Source organism: Oryctolagus cuniculus, chromosome 15 (assembly GCF_051225735.1).
Source record: "Oryctolagus cuniculus isolate XC-2025 breed Fujian yellow rabbit chromosome 15, ASM5122573v1, whole genome shotgun sequence".
Taxonomy (NCBI): domain Eukaryota; kingdom Metazoa; phylum Chordata; class Mammalia; order Lagomorpha; family Leporidae; genus Oryctolagus; species Oryctolagus cuniculus.
Genome location: NC_142881.1, coordinates 27,467,638 through 27,489,896, shown reverse-complemented (window position 1 = coordinate 27,489,896; position 22,259 = coordinate 27,467,638). Strand labels below are relative to the sequence as shown.

General features: G+C 44.0%; 1 protein-coding gene across 13 annotated transcripts in view; it reads left to right on the top strand.

The window, feature by feature from the left end:
- The window catches only part of GBF1 (golgi brefeldin A resistant guanine nucleotide exchange factor 1), a 152,576-nt gene that overhangs the window by 100,387 nt on the left and 29,930 nt on the right, over positions 1 to 22,259 (top strand). For all 13 annotated transcript variants that reach the window (XM_008270406.5, XM_008270405.5, XM_008270403.5 and 10 more), the window contains one exon: positions 19,115 to 19,246. In XM_008270406.5, coding sequence (XP_008268628.3) covers positions 19,115 to 19,246 — 132 coding nt within the window. The remainder of the gene's footprint in view (positions 1 to 19,114; positions 19,247 to 22,259) is intronic.

The window sequence follows — 22,259 nt, the reverse complement described above, 5'->3', positions numbered from 1 at the left end:
AACCAGCAGATGGAAGATATCTCTCTCTCTAACTCTGCCTTTCACATAAATAAATTAATCTTTTTTTTAATAAAAAAGACCACATAAATGGAATCACACAGTATGTGACCTTGCGAGACTGACTTCTTTCACTCAACATGATGCCTTTGAGATTCATACAAGCTACTGCATACACCTATAGTTCATTCCTTTTTACTGCTGAGTAGTACTCCATTGCATGTATGTACCACAGTTTCTTTATTCATTCACTGGTTCAAGGACATTTGGGGTCTCCAGCCTGGGACATGAATATGAGCAGCAGAGTTAGGAATAGTTATGAATAGAGCTGCTATAAATATCTGTGTACAGGCTTTTGTGTGAACACATTTGTACATTCGCATTCCTCTAGTGTAAGTACCCAAGAGTAGGATTTCTGGGTCAAAGGGTAAGTGTGTGCTTAGCTCTACTAACAGACTGTCTTCCAGAGTCACTGTACCATACGCAGTCCACCAGTAATGAGAGTTCTAGTTTCCTCACATCCTCTCCAGTACTTAGTATTTTCAGTGTTTTTATTTAAGGCATTCAAGCAGATGGGTAGTCGTTATCTGCAGATGGTTTAAGTTTGCATTTCCCAGGGGTCCGGCGCTGTGGTGCAACGGGTTAACGTCCTGGCCTGAAGTGCCGGCATCCCATATGGGCGCTGGTTCAAGATCCAGCTGCTTGGCTTCCAATCCAGCTCTCTGCTATGGCCTGGGAAAGCAGTAGAAGATGGCCCAATTCCTTGGGCCCCTGCATGGAAGACCCTGGTGAAGCTCCTGGCTCCTGGCTTCGGATCAGCGTAGCTCCGGCTGTTGCGGCCAACTAGGGAGTGAACCAGTGGATGGAAGACCTCTCTCTCTCTCTCTCTCTCTCTGCCTCTCCTTCTCCGAGTAACTCTGACTTTCAAATAAATAAATAAATCTTAACAAAAAAAAAGTTGCATTTCCCTAATGGCTACTGGTGTTGAACGTCTTTTCATGTGCTTGTTTGCCACGTGTCTGCTCAAGTCTATTGTCATTTTTAAAACTGAATTGTTTGTTTTCTTAGAGTTGAGTTTAGAGATTTCTTTATTCTGGATTCAAGTCCTTTACTGTTGATATATTTATTTACAAATATTTTCTCCCACTGTGATGCTTGTCTTTTTACTCTCTTAACAGTACTTTCATAGAACAGATATTTTTTACTCTTGATGAAGTTCAGTTTATCAATTTTTTTTCTTTTGTATGTTGTGCTTTTGGTATCATATCAAAGAACTCTGCTTAACCCTAGGTTAAAACTATACCCTTCTATATTCTTTTTTTTTTTTTTTTTTTTTTTGACAGGCAGAGTGGACAGTGAGAGAGAGAGACAGAGAGAAAGGTCTTCCTTTTGCCGTTGGTTCACCCTCCAATGGCCGCCGCGGCCGGCGCGCTGCGGCCGGCGCACCGCGCTGATCCGATGGCAGGAGCCAGGAGCCAGGTGCTTCTCCTGGTCTCCCATGGAGTGCAGGGCCCAAGCACCTGGGCCATCCTCCACTGCACTCCCTGGCCACAGCAGAGGGCTGGCCTGGAAGAGGGGCAACCGGGACAGAATCCGGCGCCCCGACCGGGACTAGAACCCGGTGTGCCGGCGCCGCTAGGCGGAGGATTAGCCTAGTGAGCCGCGGCGCCGGCCTACCCTTCTATATTCTAAAAGTGTTAGTTACATTTTTCATTTAGACCTATGATTCACTTTAAATTATTTTTTGTATAAGTGTGAGATTTAGGTTGAGGCTCATTTATTAGCATATGGATGTCGAGTTGTTTCAACACCATTTGTTGAAACCAGTGCCTTTCTATATAGTAAATTCTGCTTAAGATATACCTCTTTTAGGAGTGAAGAGCATTCTCTGTCAGGTCTGTCTTTCTTCTCTTTCCAGGAATCACCTTTGTTCCTATTCCTTGTTTCTTTCTGGGTCCTTCTGAATTTGGGTACATTTTAAATGTCATATAATGAAACACCCATTATGTGTGAGCTGATTGAACTTTAAGATATTAATTTTTTTATAAAGTGGCTGTCCATCACAAGGAGATAGGTAGGAGCTGATGTTGTGGCATAGCAGGTAAAGACACTGCCCGCAGTGCTGGCATCCCATTTGGGGGCTGGTTTGAGTCCCAGCTGCTCCACTTCTGATCCAGCTCACTGCTAATGTGCCTGGTAAAACAGCAGAAGATGGACAAGTCCTTGGCCCCTGCACCCACATAGCAGACCTGGAAGCTCCTGGCTTCAGACTGGCCCAGCTCTAGTAGTTGCAGCCATTTGGGGAGTGAACCAGAAGATGAAAGATCTCTCTCTTCCTCTGCCTCTGCCTCTCAGTAACTCTGCCTTTCAAATAAATAAATAAATCTTTAAAAAAAGAGAGAGAGATGTAGCTGTAAAAAACATTTACACTGGGGGCTGGCATTATGTCACAGCAGCGATGCCAGTGATTCCATATCAGGGTGTTGGTTCAAGGCTCCCCACTGGGGCCAGCGCTGTGGAGTAGCGGGTAAAGCTGCCACCTGCAGTGCCGGCATCCCATATGGGTGCTGGTTTGGGTCCCGGATGCTCTACTTCTGATCCAGCTCTCTGCTGTGGCCTGGGAAAGCAGTTGAAGATGGCCCAAGTCCTTGGGCCCCTGCACCCATGTGGGAGACCCGGAGGAAGCTCCTGGCTCCTGGCTTCAGATCGGCGCAGCTCTGGCTGTTGCAGCCAACTGGGGCATGAACCATCAGATGGAAGACCTCTCTCTCTCTCTCTCTCTCTCTGTGTGTGTGTATGTGTAACTCTGACTTTCGAATAAATAAATAAATCTTGAAAAAAACAAAAAACCTAGGTATGCTGATGTGGGACTCAGGTGTCTTAATCTATTTCTTAACTGGTAGGCTAAATGCCTGCCCCTGTAACTTTGTTTTTACTATTATTTAAGATGCAGAGAGAGAAAGTGATCAAGTTTCTATCTGCTGGTTCACTTCCTAAATGCCTGCAATGGCTGGGGGTGCCAAAGCTGGGAGCCAGGAACTAAAACTAAGTCTCCCACGTGAATGGCAGGAACCCAACTATTTGAGCCATTGCTACTGTCTCCCAGGATCCAAATTAGCAGGAAACTGTAATCAGGAACTGTAATTGGACCCAGAGCCAGAACTGGGAGTCATACCACTCCAGTGTGATATACAGGTGTTTGACATTTTAATTGCTAGGCCAAACATCCGTCCTCCCCCAACCCAGTCTATAACATTTTTTAAAAAGATTTATTTATTATTTATTTGAAAGTCAGAGTTTCACAGGAGAGGCAGAGGTGGGGCTGGGTAGAGAAGTTTTCTATCCGCTGGTTCACTCCCTAGTTGGCCGCAAGGGCCAGAGCTGCGCCGATCTGAAGCCAGGAGCCAGGAGCTTCTTCCTGGTTTCCCATGTGGGTGCAGGGGCCCAAGGACTTGGGCCATCTTCTACTGCTTTCCCAGGCCATAGCAGAGAGCTGGATCATAAGTGGAGCCGCCGAGACATGAACTGGCGCCCGTATGGGATGCCAGCACTGCAGGCGGCACTTTTACCCGCTGCGCCACAGCACCGGCCCCTATAACATTTTTGATGCCTTTGTTTTCCCCTTCAGTAAAATGGGAAGTGTACCTATCCTAAAGTTCTTGAGCCTGTTAGCATGAGGGTGGCTGAAGCAGAAATGACACCTCAGTCTTGGTTTCACTAAGAACTTGTGCTGCTATGCTGCTGTAGTAACCATTTCCCGCTAATGGGGAAAGGTGAATATGTAGGGTTCTGTATACTAAATGGATAGGGAGAGGTTGCTTTGCAGTCCTGTGATTGACAATGTCTGGAATTCTCTGATTGCTATCCAGTAGCTTTGGCAATTGACCCTACAGGGTTTTTCCTCATTTAAAGATTTTGCTATTGTCAATTCAGAATTTAGTTCTTTTTTATTTCTTCTTTTTTCAGGGCCCCTCAAGATGACCTGATTGGGTGGTAATTGATGATAAACCTATAATTGTCTTTTCTTTGCCCTGCCAAAGAACATGGAATTTTTTTATTAGACTTCTTGAGGGATTTGGGTTGAAAAAGCTGCTTCAAGAGTAATGACTGCATAACGCTGGGGTGAATTTTTCTATTGAAAAGTTCAACAAAAGGAGTTTTTAATTTCTCTTGGGCTTTCAAATTGCCTGCTTAACTTTGGGCTTTTCTTGCACAACGCATGCAGAAAACAGCAAGGCAGAGTGAAGGGCCACAGCAGCTCTGGTTTGCCTGAATGTTACAACCTAATTGCTTTCCTTTCAATATGTGCCAATTTCCTCTAGAAAGAAGAGAACTGGTGTTTAGAGTTGATATGCGTCAAACTTATACCCTCAGTAAGACGGATGGATCAGTCAGTCCTCCAGTCTCTGTGATATGTTTGAGGCCAGTCCCTATGAGCCTCATTTAGCCCTGCTGGCCTTGTTAAAGGGGCCTCACTCTCCCTCTTGGATTAGGAGAGAACCTGGACAAACTTGATGCTGAATTTGTTTGGCAGTACTGCAATCAATAACTGTTTAGTCATTGATTAGGAGAAGGAAAGGTACGGAAGAAACTTCACTTCTATAGTAGTTGAGTTTTAAACTTTTATTTGCCATCCTAATCATGTGGTTAATATATCTAGCAGTAAACCTGAAGCAAAAGCATGGTGCAGTGTTTCAGAGAATCATGCATTTTTCAAAAGCATTGACTTTGGAGTCAGAGCAGACCTGGGTTCAAACTGTATCTCTTCCACTTTGTGGCTTTGGGTGAGCCAGTTAATATCTTGGAGACTGGGTTTTCTAAGTAAATATAGAATGAGGACAATCATACTGTTTCTCAGAGTTATTGGGAAGATAAAATAATCTATGTACGATTGTTATGTTTACCATTTATGTAGCTATTGCTGATATCTGAAGCAAATTAAGGCTGTTGTCTTGAGTGGTGAGATGGCATTCTTACAAAGGTGGCAGATAGAGGCTCCTAGCAGATAAGCCCGAAGTGGGAAGCTTACTCCTCTTCTAGTCAGGATTTATTCATCATATTAGACAAAGTCATGTAATATACTATTTTCCCATATGTGCTGCCTTTAAGCTCCTGTTTTATCTTTTAAAAGTGGAGGCTAAATCTCACCTCAGGCAGATCAAGATGGCCCCACTCAATAAGGAGTTAATAAAAATGAGTATTTTAGGAATAGTCAGCTATTGCTCCATATGCTATGAGGGATTTCAACCCTTTAAAAAATATGTCCTCCTCTTATCCTCTTCCTAAGGAGCAGTTGACCTACTATAGGGATAAAGAGGTGGCCATAGTCCTGATGAGGTGTTTGAGCCACAGAACATTTATAAATACCAAAAATCTTTGTTTCATGGTCATCTTGGATCTTTTGTGCCGGGTGTCTAGGGACGTAGAATTCTTATGTCATTTGGCTTATGTTGGGGCTTCATAAACATAAACTTAAACAAATTAATTTTCGGTGACAGTTTAGGAGGAAATATAAAATTATGATTTCTAAACCCTGAACTTTTCAGACTTTGTTTTAACTCCAAGGTGTATAAATTCAGGAATTACTCATATCTTATCAGAGAGAATTAAAGTTTGGTTTTCTGATTCTTTTAAAAAAATAGTTGGCCTTTAAGGGATAGATCAGCCTGTAAAATGAATGATTGAAAAAGAGTTTTTTAAGGGATCAAATCTTATAAATAATTTCCCATAGGCCGGCACCATGGCTCACTAGGCTAATCCTCTGCCTGTGGTGCCGGCACCCCAGATTCTAGTCCCGGTCGGGGTGCTGGATTCTGTCCAGGTTGCTCCTCTTCCAGTCCAGCTCTCTGCTGTGGCCCAGGAGTGCAGTGGAAGATGGCCCAGGTCCTTGGGCCCTGCACCCACATGGGAGACAGGGAGGAAGCACCTGGCTCCTGGCTTTGGATCAGCGCTGCGCGCTGGCTATAGCAACCATTTGGGGGGTGAACCAACGGAAGGAAGACCTTTCTCTCTGTCTCTCTCACTGTCTGACTCTGCCTTTCAAAAATAATAATAAACAAACAAACAAATAAATAATAAGAAATAATTTGCCTTTCTTGATGTAGGTGGTTGGTGCCGTTATCCTCTGTTACTGGTCCTAAGAGTACATGTTGACTCAACTTGTACCACGAGGCAGCACTGATTAAGCCGTCATCAATCTTTGTCTCTCAAAGAATCATAAAAGTAAAGATACCTTTTCATCTGCTTCCACACAGCCCCCCTAGGTCTAGAAGCATATAGAGAGAAATGTTTGAGAAAAGGAATAAATCTGAAAAATTATTGGATGATTGCTGAGAAAAGAGGATCTACTATCAGGAACTCAGTCAAACTGGGCTTACTTTCCCTCCAGGCTGCCTCTGTAACAGACTGTGTGCATTCATGTGCATTTTCTCCCAAACTGTACTTTGCTTTTAGAATACTAAGTTTAGGGTTCTAAAAGATATGTAAAGAATATACTTGGCTGGCGCTGCGGCTCAATAGGCTAATCCTCCACCTAGCGGCGCCGGCACACCGGGTTCTAGTCCCGGTCGGGGTGCCGGATTCTGTCCCGGTTGCCCCTCTTCCAGGCCAGCTCTCTGCTATGGCCCGGGAGTGCAGTGGAGGATGGCCCAGGTGCTTGGGCCCTGCACCCCATGGGAGACCAGGATAAGTACCTGGCTCCTGCCTTCAGATCAGTGAGATGCGCCGGCCGCAGCGCACTGGCCATGGCAGGCATTGGAGGGTAAACCAACGGCAAAAGGAAGACCTTTCTCTCTGTCCTCTCACTGTCCACTCTGCCTGTCAAAAAAAAAAAAAAAAAAAAAAAAAAAAGAGAGAAAGAAAAGAAGAAGAAGAATATACTTAAATTACTACCATTATCTTCTCCCAGAAAATCCTAATGGCTAGGGAACTATGGACCAGAGAAGTGGTATGTTTTTACCTAAGTTTACAAAGTTAGTAATAGAAAGAGGACTGGACCTAATGTATTTCTTTATTTAATTTCTCCTATTCTATAGGGCAGGGCTGTAAAGACCTGTCGATTTGTCTCTGACTCCAGGCTAGGAAATACAGCTTGGGTAGCTGCCTTTTGGCAGTTTTCTTTGGAATAAGTTCCTGCAACCAAGGTTAAGAAATCCATGCCTGATCATTCACAGGCCTGGAAATCTTTGAAGCCGATTAACAAAGGTATGGGAGGTGTGGCAGATATTCCAGAGGCTTCTGACCTTCCGGATCAGAGTGCGTGGGTTTGAGTCCCAGCTCCACTTATGATTCTAGCTTCCTACTAAGGCACATCCTGGGAGGCAGCAGGTGATAGCTCAAGTACTTGGTTACCTGCCGCCCATGTAGGAGGCCTGGATTGAGTTCTGAGGTCCTGCCTTCATCCTGGCCCGGCTCTGGCAGGCATTTGGTACATAAACAGCAGATCTCTGTCTGTCTCTGTTTCTCTGTGTTTCAATTAAATTTTTAAAAAATAATCAAGAAGTTTGGGGCCGGTGCCGTGACTCATTTGGCTAATCCTCTGCCTGCAGCGCCAGAATCCCATATGGGCCTCAGGTTCTAGTCCCAGTTACTCCTCTTCCATTCCAGCTCTCTGCTGTGACCCGGGAGGGCAGTGGAGGATGGCCCAAGTGCTTGGGTGCCTGTACCCGCATGGGAGACCAGGAAGAGGCACCTGGCTCCTGGCTTCGGATCGGCACAGCGCGCCGGCCGTAGCTGCCATTTGGGGGGTGAACCAACGGAAGGAAGACTTTCTCTCTGTCTTTCCCTCTCACTGTCTGTAACTCTACCTGTCAAGTAAATAAATAAAAAATCTTTAAAAAAATAAGAAGTTTAAAAACAGATATCCTTTAGAAGTACAGATTGGGAGCTCCTATCCACTGGCCCATAAGAGCTGAGGCTGGGCAGCGACTAAGATCAGGCACTAGGTATTCAATTCAAGTCTTCTTCCTGGGCATCAGAAACCCAACCACTTGAGTCATCACTTACTGCCTTCTGGAAGGAAACTGGATTTGGGAGCAGAGCTGGGACTTGAACCTAGGCATCTGATATGGCACATGGGTATCCCAACTGGCATCTTTTTTTAAAAAAAAAAATTATTTAATTATTTATTTAAAAGTCAGTTACAGAGAAAGGCGAGACATGGAAATCTTCCATCCTCTGATTCACTCCTCAGATGGGCCTCAACGACCAGGGATGGGCCAGGCCAAAGCCAGGAGCCAGGAGCTTCTTCCAGGTCTCCACGTGTGTACAGGGGCCCAAGGACTTTGACCATCTTCTGCTGCTTTCCCACGCATGTTAGCAGGGAGCTGGATCAGGAGTAGAACAGCCAGGACTCAAACTGGTGCCCATATAGGATATTGGTGCTGTAGGTGGCAGCTTAACATGCTGCGCCAGAGTGCAAACTGGCATCATAACTGCTAGGTCAGATGCCCAATCCAGGACCACTACTCTTTTTTTTAAATTTACTATTTTTTAATTTTTAATTTTAAAGATTTATTTACTTATTTGTAAGGCAGAGTTAAAGGCAGAGTCAGAGAGAAAAAGGGGGAGAGGGTTGTCTTTTAATTTGCTGATTCACTCCTCAAATGGCTGCGTGGCCAAAGCTGGCCCGATCAGAAGCCAGGAGTCTGGAGACTCCTCCACCTCTCTCATGTAGGTGCAGCAGCCCAGAGACATGGGCCATCCTCTGCTGCTTCCCCAGGCACATTACCAGGGAGCTGGATTGGAAGTAGAGCAGCTAGGACTCGAACTGGCACCCATAAGGGATGCTGACACTGCAGGTGGCAGCTTTACCTGCTATGCCACAGCGCCAGCCCCCATGGCCACTACTCTTGATGTCCTATAGTGACCAGTTATATTACTAGTGACCTACTGAATTTATAGTGCCTCAGAAATTCCATCTGTTGATTATTCTCAATCTTTGACTTTTAGAGAAATACTTTCCTTGTTATAGCATAGTCAGAAAAGTAGACTATTAGGATCTAACACTGTCTCCTAAAATGGAATGTACAGGCATAGACAGAAAAGCCAAAAACCCAAAAGATTTCGTACTCAAATAATTTTGCCCTGTGACTCTGGATGCAGAAATGTCAAGAGGTTAAATGAACTTGTTTTTATTATGTTCTGATTTCTTAGTCTTTTATACATGATCCATCTTATGAATGATGATATTCTGTCTTCAGTAGCATGGGCCAATATTTGCAGAATGAAGACTTAGGATGGGAGCAGGATGATGACCCTCTAGAAAGCAGTAAGGGAGAAGTAGATTCTGAGGGCTAAAGGGTCGAGACAGGCATTTCTGAAGCCAAATGGTGTTGAAATAATATACTGCAGGCCTTTTTCCTTGTCAGCGTAATCCAATTGAGAATGCCCAACTGCCCCTGATAAGAGTCACTCAGGAGTGAAGAGCTTCACTACCAGGGAAAGCAGCTTATGTGTGCATTTTGGCTCAGGAATGTGCCAGCCCAATGCTGGCCACATGAGAAAAGGCTGCTGTGGGCTAGAGAACACAACTCCCTGGGAGAATGGTGACTGCTCTCCTATAGGCTGGCAGAGTGTTTTTTTTTCTTCTTCTTTTTAAGATTTATTTATTTATTTGAGAAGCAGGCAGGGAGGGAGGGAGGGTGGGAGAGAGTGCAAGAGAGCAAGCTTCCATCTGCTGGTTCATTCAACAGATGGCCACAATAGCCAAGTCTGGGCCAGGCTGAAGCCAGGAGTGAGGAACTGCATCCTGATCTCCTAAGTGCACGGGAAGCGACCAAGTATTTGGGCCATCTTCTGTTGCCTTCCAGATGCATTAGTAGGAAGCGGGATTAGAAGTGGAGTAGCCAGGTCTCAAACTGGCACTCTGATATGAGATCCAGCATTCCAAGCAGCAGCTTAACCCACTGCACCGTAGCGCTGGCCCCAAAGGGAGGGTTCTCTTCGTCCAATGGCAGTTCTTGAGGCCACAAGTTGAGGCTCTGACGTACGTAGATTATCTGAGAGGATGGCAGCTCTCACGTGAAGAGAGAAAAATTCTCGGGATTCATACGCCTGAGATGGGAGACTAGGGGGACAGCTGCAGGTTCTCTGACTGACATCGGACTGAAAAGAAACTTCTTTGTTTTAATGTCATAATATAGGAAATTAAGCTCCTTACCCACTGGTGTTGGGCAGATTATGAGCAAAATACCACCAAGATCTCTCCAAAGGGCTTCACTTTGCTTCAGCTTGCTGTGCCTTATGAAGCTTCTCCAGCAGTAGTTATTAATTCTTGTTCTAATTGTTGTTGACATGACCAATAAGAAGCTGGAGCTGAATTTTATTTTAAGAAGATTCCAAATGTTCTTTGTCCAGTGAAGGATTGGATTACCCTTCCTTGTACCCATTTCCCCCCATCTTAGAATATGAACCAGTCACCTTCAGAATACCCCTCTACCTAATCTGCACTCTGTTTACTGGACTGTTTGTGCCTTGAGGTTGACAAATTTCCAGGGCTGGAATTTTGGCTGCTTGGCTGGGGTGTCAGATGTCTCCTTGGTTGTGAAATTATTCAACCTGCTTACTATGAGCCACATCGTAGCACTTTCTCATAAAGGTCTCAGGAAGCTTGTCTCACTCTTCCAAAGATGCAGATAATTGAATCCCAGTTCTGAGGCAGGCTAAGCCAGGGGGGAGAACACCTGAAACCTTTCTGTTCTAAAGTCGCAGGAAGTAATAAAGTTGAAGGGCTAGGAGCACAACTTTTGGAGTCAGGCAGACCTGGATTTGACTCCCATTTCCATCTCTGGCTAGTTGTATTATCTGAACTGGCAGCACATCTACTTTTTCTTCTCTCTAAACCTCATTTTGATCTTAAAATGGAGATAATAATTATGAGAGAACACATATAAAGTGCTTAGCACAAGATAATAAAGAGTAGCTACTGTTACTTCTTCCAAAAGGAGGAAAAGTATTTCAGTCATTCATTTAAAAAAACCTTTTTTCTGATATTATGTCAGTATACCTTGTAGAAAATCATACCATAAAAGCCACCAGTTATCTTGGTATTTATCCTTAACTTATAGTAATCAAAGGTAAAAGCTTTACTTGTGAATTTTTTAATATTTATTTAAATCTTAGGGTTTTTTTTTAAAGATTTATTTGATTTATTTGAAAGAGTTACAGAAAGAGAGGGAGAGATAGATTTTCCATCTACTGGTTCATACCCCATATGGCTGCAATGGCTAGGGGTGCTGGGCCAGACTAAAACCAGGAGCCAGGAGCTCCATCTGTGTCTTACACATGGGTGCAAGGCCCAAGGACTTAGGCCATCTTCCACTGCTTTCCCAGGCACATTAGCAGGGAGCTGGATTGGAAATGAAGCAGCTGAGACTTGAACCAGCGCCCCTATTGTATGCTGGTGTTGCAGGCATCAGCTGTGCAGTTATACCACAATGCTGCCCCTAATATTTACTTAATGCTGGTCTGAGACGTTAGAGCTAAAAAGCTATAATAATAACATCTTATTTGTATTTATTGCCCACTTTATTTCATGCATTGTGCTAATGTATTAAATAAGAAAATGTATATAAATCGCATACTGTAGTGCCTTATACATAATGTATGCTCAGTGAATGCTAACTATTTTTATTTTTAAATGTAACATTTTAATTTTCAAACATTGGTTTTACATGTGATAAAATAGAGGCTTAGCAAAGTTACATAACTGGGGCCGGTGCTGTGGCACAGTGGGTTAATTCTCCACCTGTGGTGCCGGCATCCCATACGGCTCTGGTTCAGGCTCTGGTTCGAGTGCCTGCTGCTCCACTTCTGGTGAGGAGGTGCGGGTGTTTAACACAGCAGTCAAATTGCCGCTTAGGATGCCGCATTCCAAATCAGAGTGCCTGGTTTGTGTTCCTGCTACTCCACTTCTGATCTAGCTTCCTGCTGATATGCAGCTTGGGAGGCAGTGGATGATAGCTCAACTACTTGGGACCCTGTCATCCATTTAGGAGACCTAGGCTCCTGGCTTTGGCCTGCCCCAGTCAGGGCTATTGTAGGCATTTAGGAAGTGAACTGACAGATGAACTGACATATGTGTCTCTGCCTTTCAAATAAAATGAAAATAAATGCTTCTGTCTCTCTGTAACTCTGCCTTTCAAATAAAAAATAAATCTTTTAAATAAGTAAATAAATGAACAAATCTTTAAAAAAAAAAAAAAAAAGTAAAACTGTAGGCCCAGCATTGTGGCATAGTGGGTTAAGCTACTGCTTAACGATGCCTACATCCCATATTAGAGTCCCAATTTGAGTCCTGGCTACTCCATTTCCAAACCAGCTTCTTGCTAATCCCCTGGGAAAGCTAGGAAGGCAGCAGAGGATGGCCCAAGTATTTGGGTCCTTGCCACCCATATGAGAGACCAGAATGGAGCTCCTGGCTTCAGGATTCCACTTGGCCCAGCATTGGCTGTTCGGGGAGTAGACCAGAAGGTGGAATCAATCAATCAATCAATCAATCTCTCTCTCTCTCTCTCTTCCCTTCTCTCTCCCTCCCTCCTTCCCTCTGTCTCACTCTACCTTTCAAATAAATTTTTTAAAAAAAAGTGAAAATGTCTGTTTATGAAAAATACTGTCAAGATAATGCAAAGACAGGGGCTGGCATTGTGGTATAGTGGATAAAGCCTCTACTTGCAACACCGGTATCCCATGTAGGCACCAGTTCATGGCCTGGCCACTCCACTTCCAATCCATCTCCCTGCTAATGGCCCAGGGAAAGCAGCAGCAGAAGGCCAAAGTGCTTGGGTCCCTGCTACCCAAGTGGGAGACCCAGATGAAGCTTCTGGCTCCTGGCTTCAGCCCAGCCCTGGCTGTTGAGGCCACTTGGGGAGTGAACCAGTGAATGAAAAGTCTCTTTCTCTGTTCCTCTTTCAAATAAATAAACCTTTTTTTTTTTTTTTTTTTTTTTTTTTTTTTACAGGCAGAGTGGACAGTGAGAGAGAGAGAGACAGAGAGAGAAAGGTCTTCCCTTGCCGTTGGTTCACCCTCCAATGGCCGCCGCTGCAGCCGGCGCACCGCGCTGATCCGATGGCAGGAGCCAGGAGCCAGGTGCTTTTCCTGGTCTCCCATGGGGTGCAGGGCCCAAGCACCTGGGCCATCCTCCACTGCACTCCCTGGCCATAGCAGAGAGCTGGCCTGGAAGAGGGGCAACCGGGACAGAATCCGGCGCCCCGACCGGGACTAGAACCCGGTGTGCCGGCGCCGCAAGGTGGAGGATTAGCCTATTGAGCCACTGCGCCGGCCTTCAAATAAATAAACCTTTAAAAAGAGAGAGAATGAAAAGACAAGCTTCAGATTGGGGGAAAATATTTGTAAATAAATGTATCAATAGTAAAGGAGTTGAATCCAGAATAAAGAAATCTCTAAACTCAACTGTAAGAAAACAAACAATTCAGTTTTTAAAAAGACAATAGACTTGATCAGACACATGGCAAACAAGCACATGAAAAGACGTTCAACATCAGTAGCCATTAGGGAAATGCAAACTTAAACCATCTGCAGGTAACGACTACCCATCTGCTTGAATGCCTTAACTAAAAACACTGAAAATACTAAGTACTGGAGAGGATGTGAGGAAACTAGAACTCTCATTACTGGTGGACTGCATATGGTACAGTGACTCTGGAAGACAGTCTGTTAGTAGAGCTAAGCACACACTTACCCTTTGACCCAGAAATCCTACTCCTGGGTACTTACACTAGAGGAATGCGAATGTACAAATGTGTTCACACAAAAGCCTGTACACAGATATTTATAGCAGCTCTATTCATAACTATTCCTAACTCTGCTGCTCATATTCATGTCCCAGGCTGGAGACCCCAAATGTCCTTGAACCAGTGAATGAATAAAGAAACTGTGGTACATACATGCAATGGAGTACTACTCAGCAGTAAAAAGGAATGAACTATAGGTGTATGCAGTAGCTTGTATGAATCTCAAAGGCATCATTTTGGGTGAAAGAAGTCAGTCTCACAAGGTCACATACTGTGTGATTCCATTTATGTGGTCTTGATAAAACCATGATGATAGAGAACAAACACATCAGTGATTGACAGGGGTTAGAAGTAGGGAGAGGATCTGATTACATAGGGAAGGCAGAGTGAGTTTCCTGGAGTGATGAGACTGTCCTGTGTTCTGTTTGTGGTGGTAACCATATAAATCTAGTCATGTGTTCAAATTCACGAATCAGTCATTAAGAATCAGCTTTGTGGTTGGTGCCACGGCTCACTTGGCTAATCCTCCGTCTGTGGTACTGGCACCCCAGGTTCTAGTCCCAATTGGGGTGCCAGATTCTGTCCCGCTTGCTCCTCTTCCAGTCCAGCTCTCTGCTGTGGCCCGGGAGTGCAGTGGAGGATGGCCCAAGTGCTTGGGCCCTGCACCCGCATGGGAGACCAGGAGGAAGCACCTGGCTCCTGGCTTCGGATAGGTGCAGCGTGCCAGCCATAGTGGCCATTTGGGGGTGAACCAACAGAAAAGGAAGACCTTTCTCTCTGTCTCTCTCTCACTAACTCTGCCTGTCCAAAAAAAAAAAAAAAAATCCTATATATCAGAGTGGCCATTCAGGTTCAGGCTACTTTGATTCCTATCCAGCTTCCTACTTATGCATCCTGGGAAACAGCAGATAATGGCTCAAGTCCCTGGTCCCCTGACATACAAATGGAATTCCAGGCTCCTGACTTCAGTCTAGCCCAGCCTTGACTATTGTGAGCACTGGGGAATGAACCAGCAAATGGAATATCTTTCTCTGACTCTGTCTCTTTCAGTTGTTCTGCCTTCCAAGTAGATGAAAATAAACAAAAAATAAAAGGAAGGCACAAAGCAAGTATTGCTCCAGCAACTGAATAAAACCTTAGGAAGTCTGTTCCAAGTTCCCACTCTCAAGATTTTTTTTCATCTAGAGTTTTACATCTCAAATGACCTTTTTTTTTTCATGACAAACCAATACATGTACATAATACATTTGTGTTCTCACAGCATCAAGACTAAATGACTTTAATTTTTTAAATGCTGTATTTAAAAAGTACATTTCAGTTTTCCCAAATACTTATATTCCTTACATTTCAACTTTGCTCCAACACCTCATACAATACATACCCCTCCCACACACACACACATGTTTTTCTCTAGTTTTTCTTTTTTTTTTTTTTTTTTTTTTTTTTTTTTGACAGGCAGAGTGGACAGTGAGAGAGAGAGACAGAGAGAGAAAGGTCTTCCTTTGCCGCTGGTTCACCCTCCAATGGCCGCCGCTGCAGCCGGCGCACCGCGCTGATCCTGGCAGGAGCCAGGAGCCAGGTGCTTTTCCTGGTCTCCCATGGGGTGCAGGGCCCAAGCACCTGGGCCATCCTCCACTGCACTCCCTGGCCATAGCAGAGAGCTGGCCTGGAAGAGGGGCAACCGGGACAGAATCCGGCGCCCCAACCGGGACTAGAACCCGGTGTGCCGGCGCCGCAAGGTGGAGGATTAGCCTATTGAGCCACGGCGCCGGCTCTTTCTCTAGTTTTTCTGCAAATTATACATCTCTAGGTGGGAGAGTAGGGGATGAGAAGCAGGTTGTATACAGCTGATGTAATTCACCATACAGACACTCTGGGAAAATAGTACCCAATCTGCCAATTAATTAAAGCATTAATCTGAGTGCAGCCAGGTCCAGAGAATGTTTACCTGACTAGGGTAGGGGAGTGGTAGAAATTGAGTAGGAAGCTCCCTATATTTGCATGGAAATGAAGGTTCTTAGGAAACCCAGCTTCCTTTTGTTTCTAAAGGTGGGGCAACCTAGATCACACTAAATGTTTCTGGCCTATCTGGGAATACTTCTAGGGAGCTGAGCAGTATTTCTTTGGTCTGGAATGAAATATTTTAAATTTAGGAGTATGTGCTAGTAATAAGACTAGATGTAGTTTTCCAAGTTTGTTAATTGTATATAGACTGGGTTCAACTTTGCTTATTGTGTGATTCTAGTCACATTATCTGCACCTTGCTTTTCTCATTTTTTTTTTTTTTTAACCAGGCAGAGTGGACAGTGAGAGAGAGAGAGACAGAGAGAAAGGTCAGCCTTTGCCATTGGTTCACCCTCCAATGGCCGCCGCGGCTGGCGCGCTGTGGCTGGCGCATCGTGCTGATCCGAAGGCAGGAGCCAGGTGCTTCTCCTGGTCTCCCATGGGGTGCAGGGCCCAAGCACTTGGGCCATCCTCCACTGCACTCTTGGGCCACAGCAGAGAGCTGGCCTGGAAGAGGGGCAACCGGGACAGAATCCGGCGCCCCAACCGGGACTAGAACCCGGTGTGCCGGTGCCGCAAGGCGGAGGATTAACCTGTTGAGCCGCGGCGCCGGCCTGCTTTTCTCATTTGTAAAATAAATATTTTTAGTTGTATCTTATGGCAGTTAGCTCTCTGCTTATTCTAGGTATGGAAATGTAAACAAAATGGTAAGGACCCTCTGTTGTCACGCAACTTGACAAGGCTAATGTGATGTGTCGGAGCACAGGGAAGAATCACACTGAATCGTGATAGTTTTTTCAATATAATTTATTATTTATTTATTATAATTCATTGTTATATATTATAATTTATTATTTATATAATTTATTATTCAATATTCAATACCTCTCTCTCTCTCTCTCTCTCTCTCTATATATATATATATATATATATATTCAGTGCACACATCTAAAGGTCAATACCACTCAATATATTACGACCACAGATCGTAACAGACATCTAGGAGTAAGGCAACTTCCAGAAATATCCAGCAATACTAGTAAATATAACACATATAAAGCATAACCAGTCTAAACACTCATGGCTAAGGATGTAATATGAATGCTGTATTCTCAGGGTTTGTGTCATAGGTCACAGAAGTCAAAGTCCAGAGTCCAAAGTCTCCTACCACTCAGAGAAACGGATCTCAGAATAGTCACTTACGGGCAGGAGTCGTGGGATGACTGGCACTCTGGGCAGTAGGTCAGCTGATGAGAGGTCCAGTCCGGCTCCAATGTCAGCTCTGGAGCAGCTGGGATGTCCAGGCGAGGCTGGCTCCAGCAGTGTGGCGAGCAGAGCTTCAGTCAGTGAAGACTGAGCCATGGTCCCCAAGGGGATGAAGAGCAGTTGGGAGGCTTGCCTGTTTATCCCCTCTCCGGGGTAGGTGGGCGGTGAATGTGCCCTGGTGTGTCACCAATCACAAGCTCATCTTTTTGGGTGTCACCAACCAGGTGTTGGTGTTTGGGTGTGACCAATGATGTTTTAGGGGTCTCCTGGGTGTGGCCAATCATGGTACAGTAGTGTGGGTGAAGTAATGCAGTAGCCAGCTTCTTCTTATGATGTAATGTCCCTCAGTCCTAATCAGGACTCACCGCCTGTATCTGTTCTCTTCTTCTTCTTCTTCTTCTTCTTCTTTTTTTTTTTTTTTTTTGTGACAGGTAGAGTTAGACAGTGAGAAAGAGAGAGAGACAGAGAGAAAGGTCTTCCTTCCATTGGTTCACTCCCCAAACGGCCGCTGTGATGATCCAAAGCCAGGAGCCAGGTGCTTCCTCCTGATCTCCCACGCGGGTGCAGGGCCCAAAGACCTGGGCCATCCTCCACTGCACTCCCAGACCACAGCAGAGAGCTGGACTGGAAGAGGAGCAACCAGGACAGAATCTGGTGCCCCAACCAGGACTAGAACCCGGGGTGTCAGCACAGCAGGCTGAGAATTAGCCTAGTGAGCCGCGAAGCCGGCCCTGTGTCTGTTCTGACAGATGGTCTGGGTAGTTCCTGGTGCTTAGTGGCCTTAGCTTAAGTAACTCCATTTTGGTTTTGCTTTTTCTCTTTCTTTTTGGGTTAGCGGTGCTCCATAACTCTTTTGGGAATCCTGTGGGATTCCCCACACCTTCCAAGATTACAGACTGCCTCCATGACTAAAGGACTGTTGAGGCTTTTGTTCTTATTAGGCTTATTTTTTGGCAAGGGACTATTAAACCTCAAGATTGCCCCTCAGTCTCCTGGGATGTTGTATAATCTTTCTCTATGTGAAATGAAATGACCTTGACCATGACAACAAAGGATATAAGACAGGAACCCGTCCTGGGATTTCTTTGGCCACATTGGCTGTACCCAAGATGAGATTTACCTGTGGATCATTGGAAAGGTTGAGGAAGTAGATATAGAAAATTGATTCACGATATTTGATAATATTAAAGGATTACTGTTCATATTTTAAAATTTTGATAAAAATAAAATTTATGATTTTTAACCATTTAATTATTGACTTTGTAACAGATAACCATGTGCTTTTTAAAAGAGATTTTTTTTTTTAGATTTGTTTATTTATTTGAAATAGTTACAGAGAGAGAGAAAGGGAGAGATCGATCTTCCATCTGCTGGTCTACCCCTCAGATGGCCACAAGGTTCAGGGCTGGGTCCCACTGAAGCCAGGAGCTCCATCTGGGTCTCCCGTGTGGGTAAAGGAGCCTAAAGCACTTGGGCTATCCTCTGTCATTTTCCCAGGCCATTAGCAGGGAGCGACTGGGACATGAATTGGTGCCCACATGGGATGCCAGCATGGAGGGTGGTGACTTTACCCAGTACACCACGTTAGCCCCGAAAACCTTCATCTTTTAGAACTACACCTTTAAAAACTACTTTTTACATACAGATAGATAGGTAGATAGAGCACTCCAACCTGCTAGTTCTTACCCCAAATGCCAGCAACAGCCAGAACTAGGCCCAGCCAAAGCCTAGAGCCAGGAACTCAATCCAGGTCTACCACAGGGGTGACAGGAACCTAATTATTTGAGCCATAACTGCTGTCTCCCAGGGTCTGCATTAGCAGGAAACTGGAATCAGGAGCCTGAGCTGGTATCAAACCCAGATATAAATATATGAGACGTGAATATCTTAACCACTGGACCAAATGGCCCATCTTCCGCCGAACTGAAAACTGTATTGATGAAATAGTATAGTGTCTGTAATTTCATTTATGGTAATACAGGGGGAGGAACATTCATTCAACAAGGAAGACCTCATGGCACAGGAGGGAGGGGCTTTAACCAGAGGTTACCTTTTTGTTAGATGGTATCACTTCATTTCTGTTTGTTTTCTTACAGAACTCTCAGAGATTGAGCCCAATGTATTTCTTCGTCCTTTTCTGGAAGTGATTCGCTCTGAAGATACCACTGGCCCTATCACTGGACTGGCGCTTACCTCTGTCAACAAGTTTCTGTCCTATGCACTTATAGGTAAGAGTGCAGGCTTTATTGGATGAACACAGCATTTCATTTCCTGCTTCTGCTGGGGTACTGAAGCCTTAGGCAATGAGCTGATGATACTAAAAAATTTTCCCCAGCTGTCTCTTTCCTGTACAAGAGAAATGGGATTGTTACTAGTTTCTCATTATGCTGATTGATTCAGGTTGCACAAGGTGAGGAGGAAGGGAAAAGAGGTTTCCCTAGAACTCGGGTTCCTCTGTTTTGGTGGGAACTTAGGGTATAGTGCCCCTGGAGATTTGATTTGGTTTATTTTTAAAGTTGGTTTTTCAAATATAATGCTTGCTTGTGATTGGAATACAGACAATAAAGAGGTATCTTAAAAGAGTTCATTGTCTTCCCTTTCGCAGTACTCCTCCCCCTTCCTTGGGTAAATAGTATTAACAGCCTGGTTTGAATGCTTCCTATGCATGTATATAAATATAAAGGTACTTCAAATCATTTGTGTAAAATAGAATTTAAAGAGTTTGGGTTTAAAAAAAATTTTGAAATCCTTGCATTTTGAAGAGTCTTCAAAAGTATGAAAAATTTATATTATGAAAAAAAATCTTGATTCAATTTCAATGAACTTTTTCTTTTATGTTTAAAATTTATGTATTTATTATGAAACTCAAAGTTACAGAGAGAGAGAGAGAGACAGAGAGACAGAGATCAAGCGATCTTCCATCTGCTGGTTCACTCCCCAGATGGTTGCAACAGCCAGTGCTGGGGCAGGCTGAAGCCAGGAGCCAGGAGCTTCTTCCGGGTCTCTTACATGGGTGGCAGGGGCCTGGGTAGTTGGACCATCATCTACGGCTTTCCTAGGTCATTAGCAGGGAGCTGGATCAGAAGTGGAGCAGCTGGCATATAGGATGCCAGCATCACAAGTGGTGGCTTTACCCACTATGCCACAATGCTGGCCCCCTCAATTAACTTTTTCTAAAAACAGACTTTTTAATATTATTATTATTAATTCGAAAGGCAGAGTAACCATGGGAGAGGGAGACAGAAAGATCTTCCATCCACTGGTTCATTCTCTGAATACCCGCAATAGCCAGGGCTGGGCCAGGCAGAAGCCAGGGGCCAGAAACTCCATCTGAGTCTTCCACGTGGGTGACAGGGGCCCAAGTACTTGATCCATCATCTACTGCCTTCCACAGTGCATTAGCAGGAAACTGGATCAGAAGCAGAGTAGCTGAGACTCCAACTGGCCCTCTAATATGGGATGCTGGCATCACAAGCAGCAGCTTAACCCTCGATACCACAATGCCATCTTCTCAATGAGCTTTTTGAAGTACTCATATAAAGTACATCTTTTTAAAAAGAACCATATTTGAGGCCTATAGTTTTTTTCTTTTTCACTTAATAGTATTAACTTGGATGTGTATGATATGATTATCCATCTGACTTATTTTTTATTGTATTGAAATCTATATAAAATTTTGCATTTTGATAAATTTAAGTCTGCAGTTCAGTGGCATTACACTCACGATGTTACGCAACCATCACCACCATCTATTTCCAACTTATTCTTCATTCCAAATAGACACTCTGATCTTAAGCAATAGTTCACCATTTCCCTCTCCCCAAGCCCCTGGTATGACTTTTCTTTTTATTAGTTGTATAGCTGTATAATTTCCATAGTGAAATATAGTTATAATTCAATCATTCTCTTATATTTAATAATATTAGTATAATTATTTCCCTTTTGGAGGCATTATAAATAACGCTGAACTAAGCATCCTTGTTAATATGTCCTTATTTATGATGGTTAAGCTTGTGACTGAAAAGAAAATTGAAAGAATGTCATTGTAAAAATTAAAAGAAAAACAGGAAAAGGAGGGAGAGGATGGGGGGGTAGGGTGGAAAGTATCATTTGCTCTTAAAACTGTATATATAAAATACGTGAAGTTTGTTCCCTTTTTATAAATAAAAAAGTTTAAGAATATGTCCTTATTAATTTACTTTTGTTTGATGTATTTCTGAAGTTGAAATTTCTGGATGCCATGTGCATGTTACATTTTCATAGATACTGCCAGGTTGCTTTTCCAGAAGATGACAGCATTTACATTTCCCCCAGCAGTGCTTGAGAGTTTCCAAATCTATCAGCACTGTATATAATTACTTTTTTTAAAATTGTACCAAATTGGTGGGTAAAATTGGTATTTTGTTGTTTTTATTTCCATGAGGCTGAAAATTTGAATTTCCTCTCCTTTGCCTGTTTTTCAAATTGAATTTTTGTTTGTTTTTCTTATCAATTTGTAGGAGCTCTTTGATAAGGATACTAACCCATTACCTATTTGTCCCTGATGTAGGCAAATATTTCACCCAGTTTATAGTTTATCTCTGAACTTGTTTATGGTGTCTCTTTTGGATTCCTTATTTAGTTGGTCTTGTTACTTAGGATCCTGAATTCCTTTCCCTCTTTTGCCAGCCCATGTACAAAGATGAGGAACATAGAAAACAGGCCGTGTCTTTGTTTCTAAAGTAGGGAGATAGGAAAAGAAGAGGCTCAGGACATAGCTAGCAAGAAAAGAAGATGGTTTTCAGGGCAAGAGAACCTTTATCTTTTCTAGAAATCTATATTTGCTCCCCTGAAGCATTCAGGACCCTGAGCACGAATGTGGTGCCGTCCAGGTCTTGAATAGCTTCATCAGACTTTCCAGACACCTTCGTCCTAGCTTCATACTTTTCCTAAAGAAAATCAGGCCCTGCTACTTCCAGCCTTGCCCTGAGCACCATCTGCAGGTTATCTCTTTTCTCAGCATCCAGCAGCTGTCCCTCTGTACTTTTCCCCTCTGTGGTCTTGGTGTTATTCTCTCCCCTTCCTGGAGTTGGCAGACAGGCTGGTCATTGGAGACCTCAGGCCAGCTGGTCATTGGAGTTTCCTGTGGTGGGAAAGGAGAATGCTGGAGGTGGTGATTGCAGCAGGCGTGAGAAAAGGAACAGGAAGGAGTGTCTGAAAGCCAAAGAGCAAAGGAGATAGGATTGGCAAATTTCCCTGAAG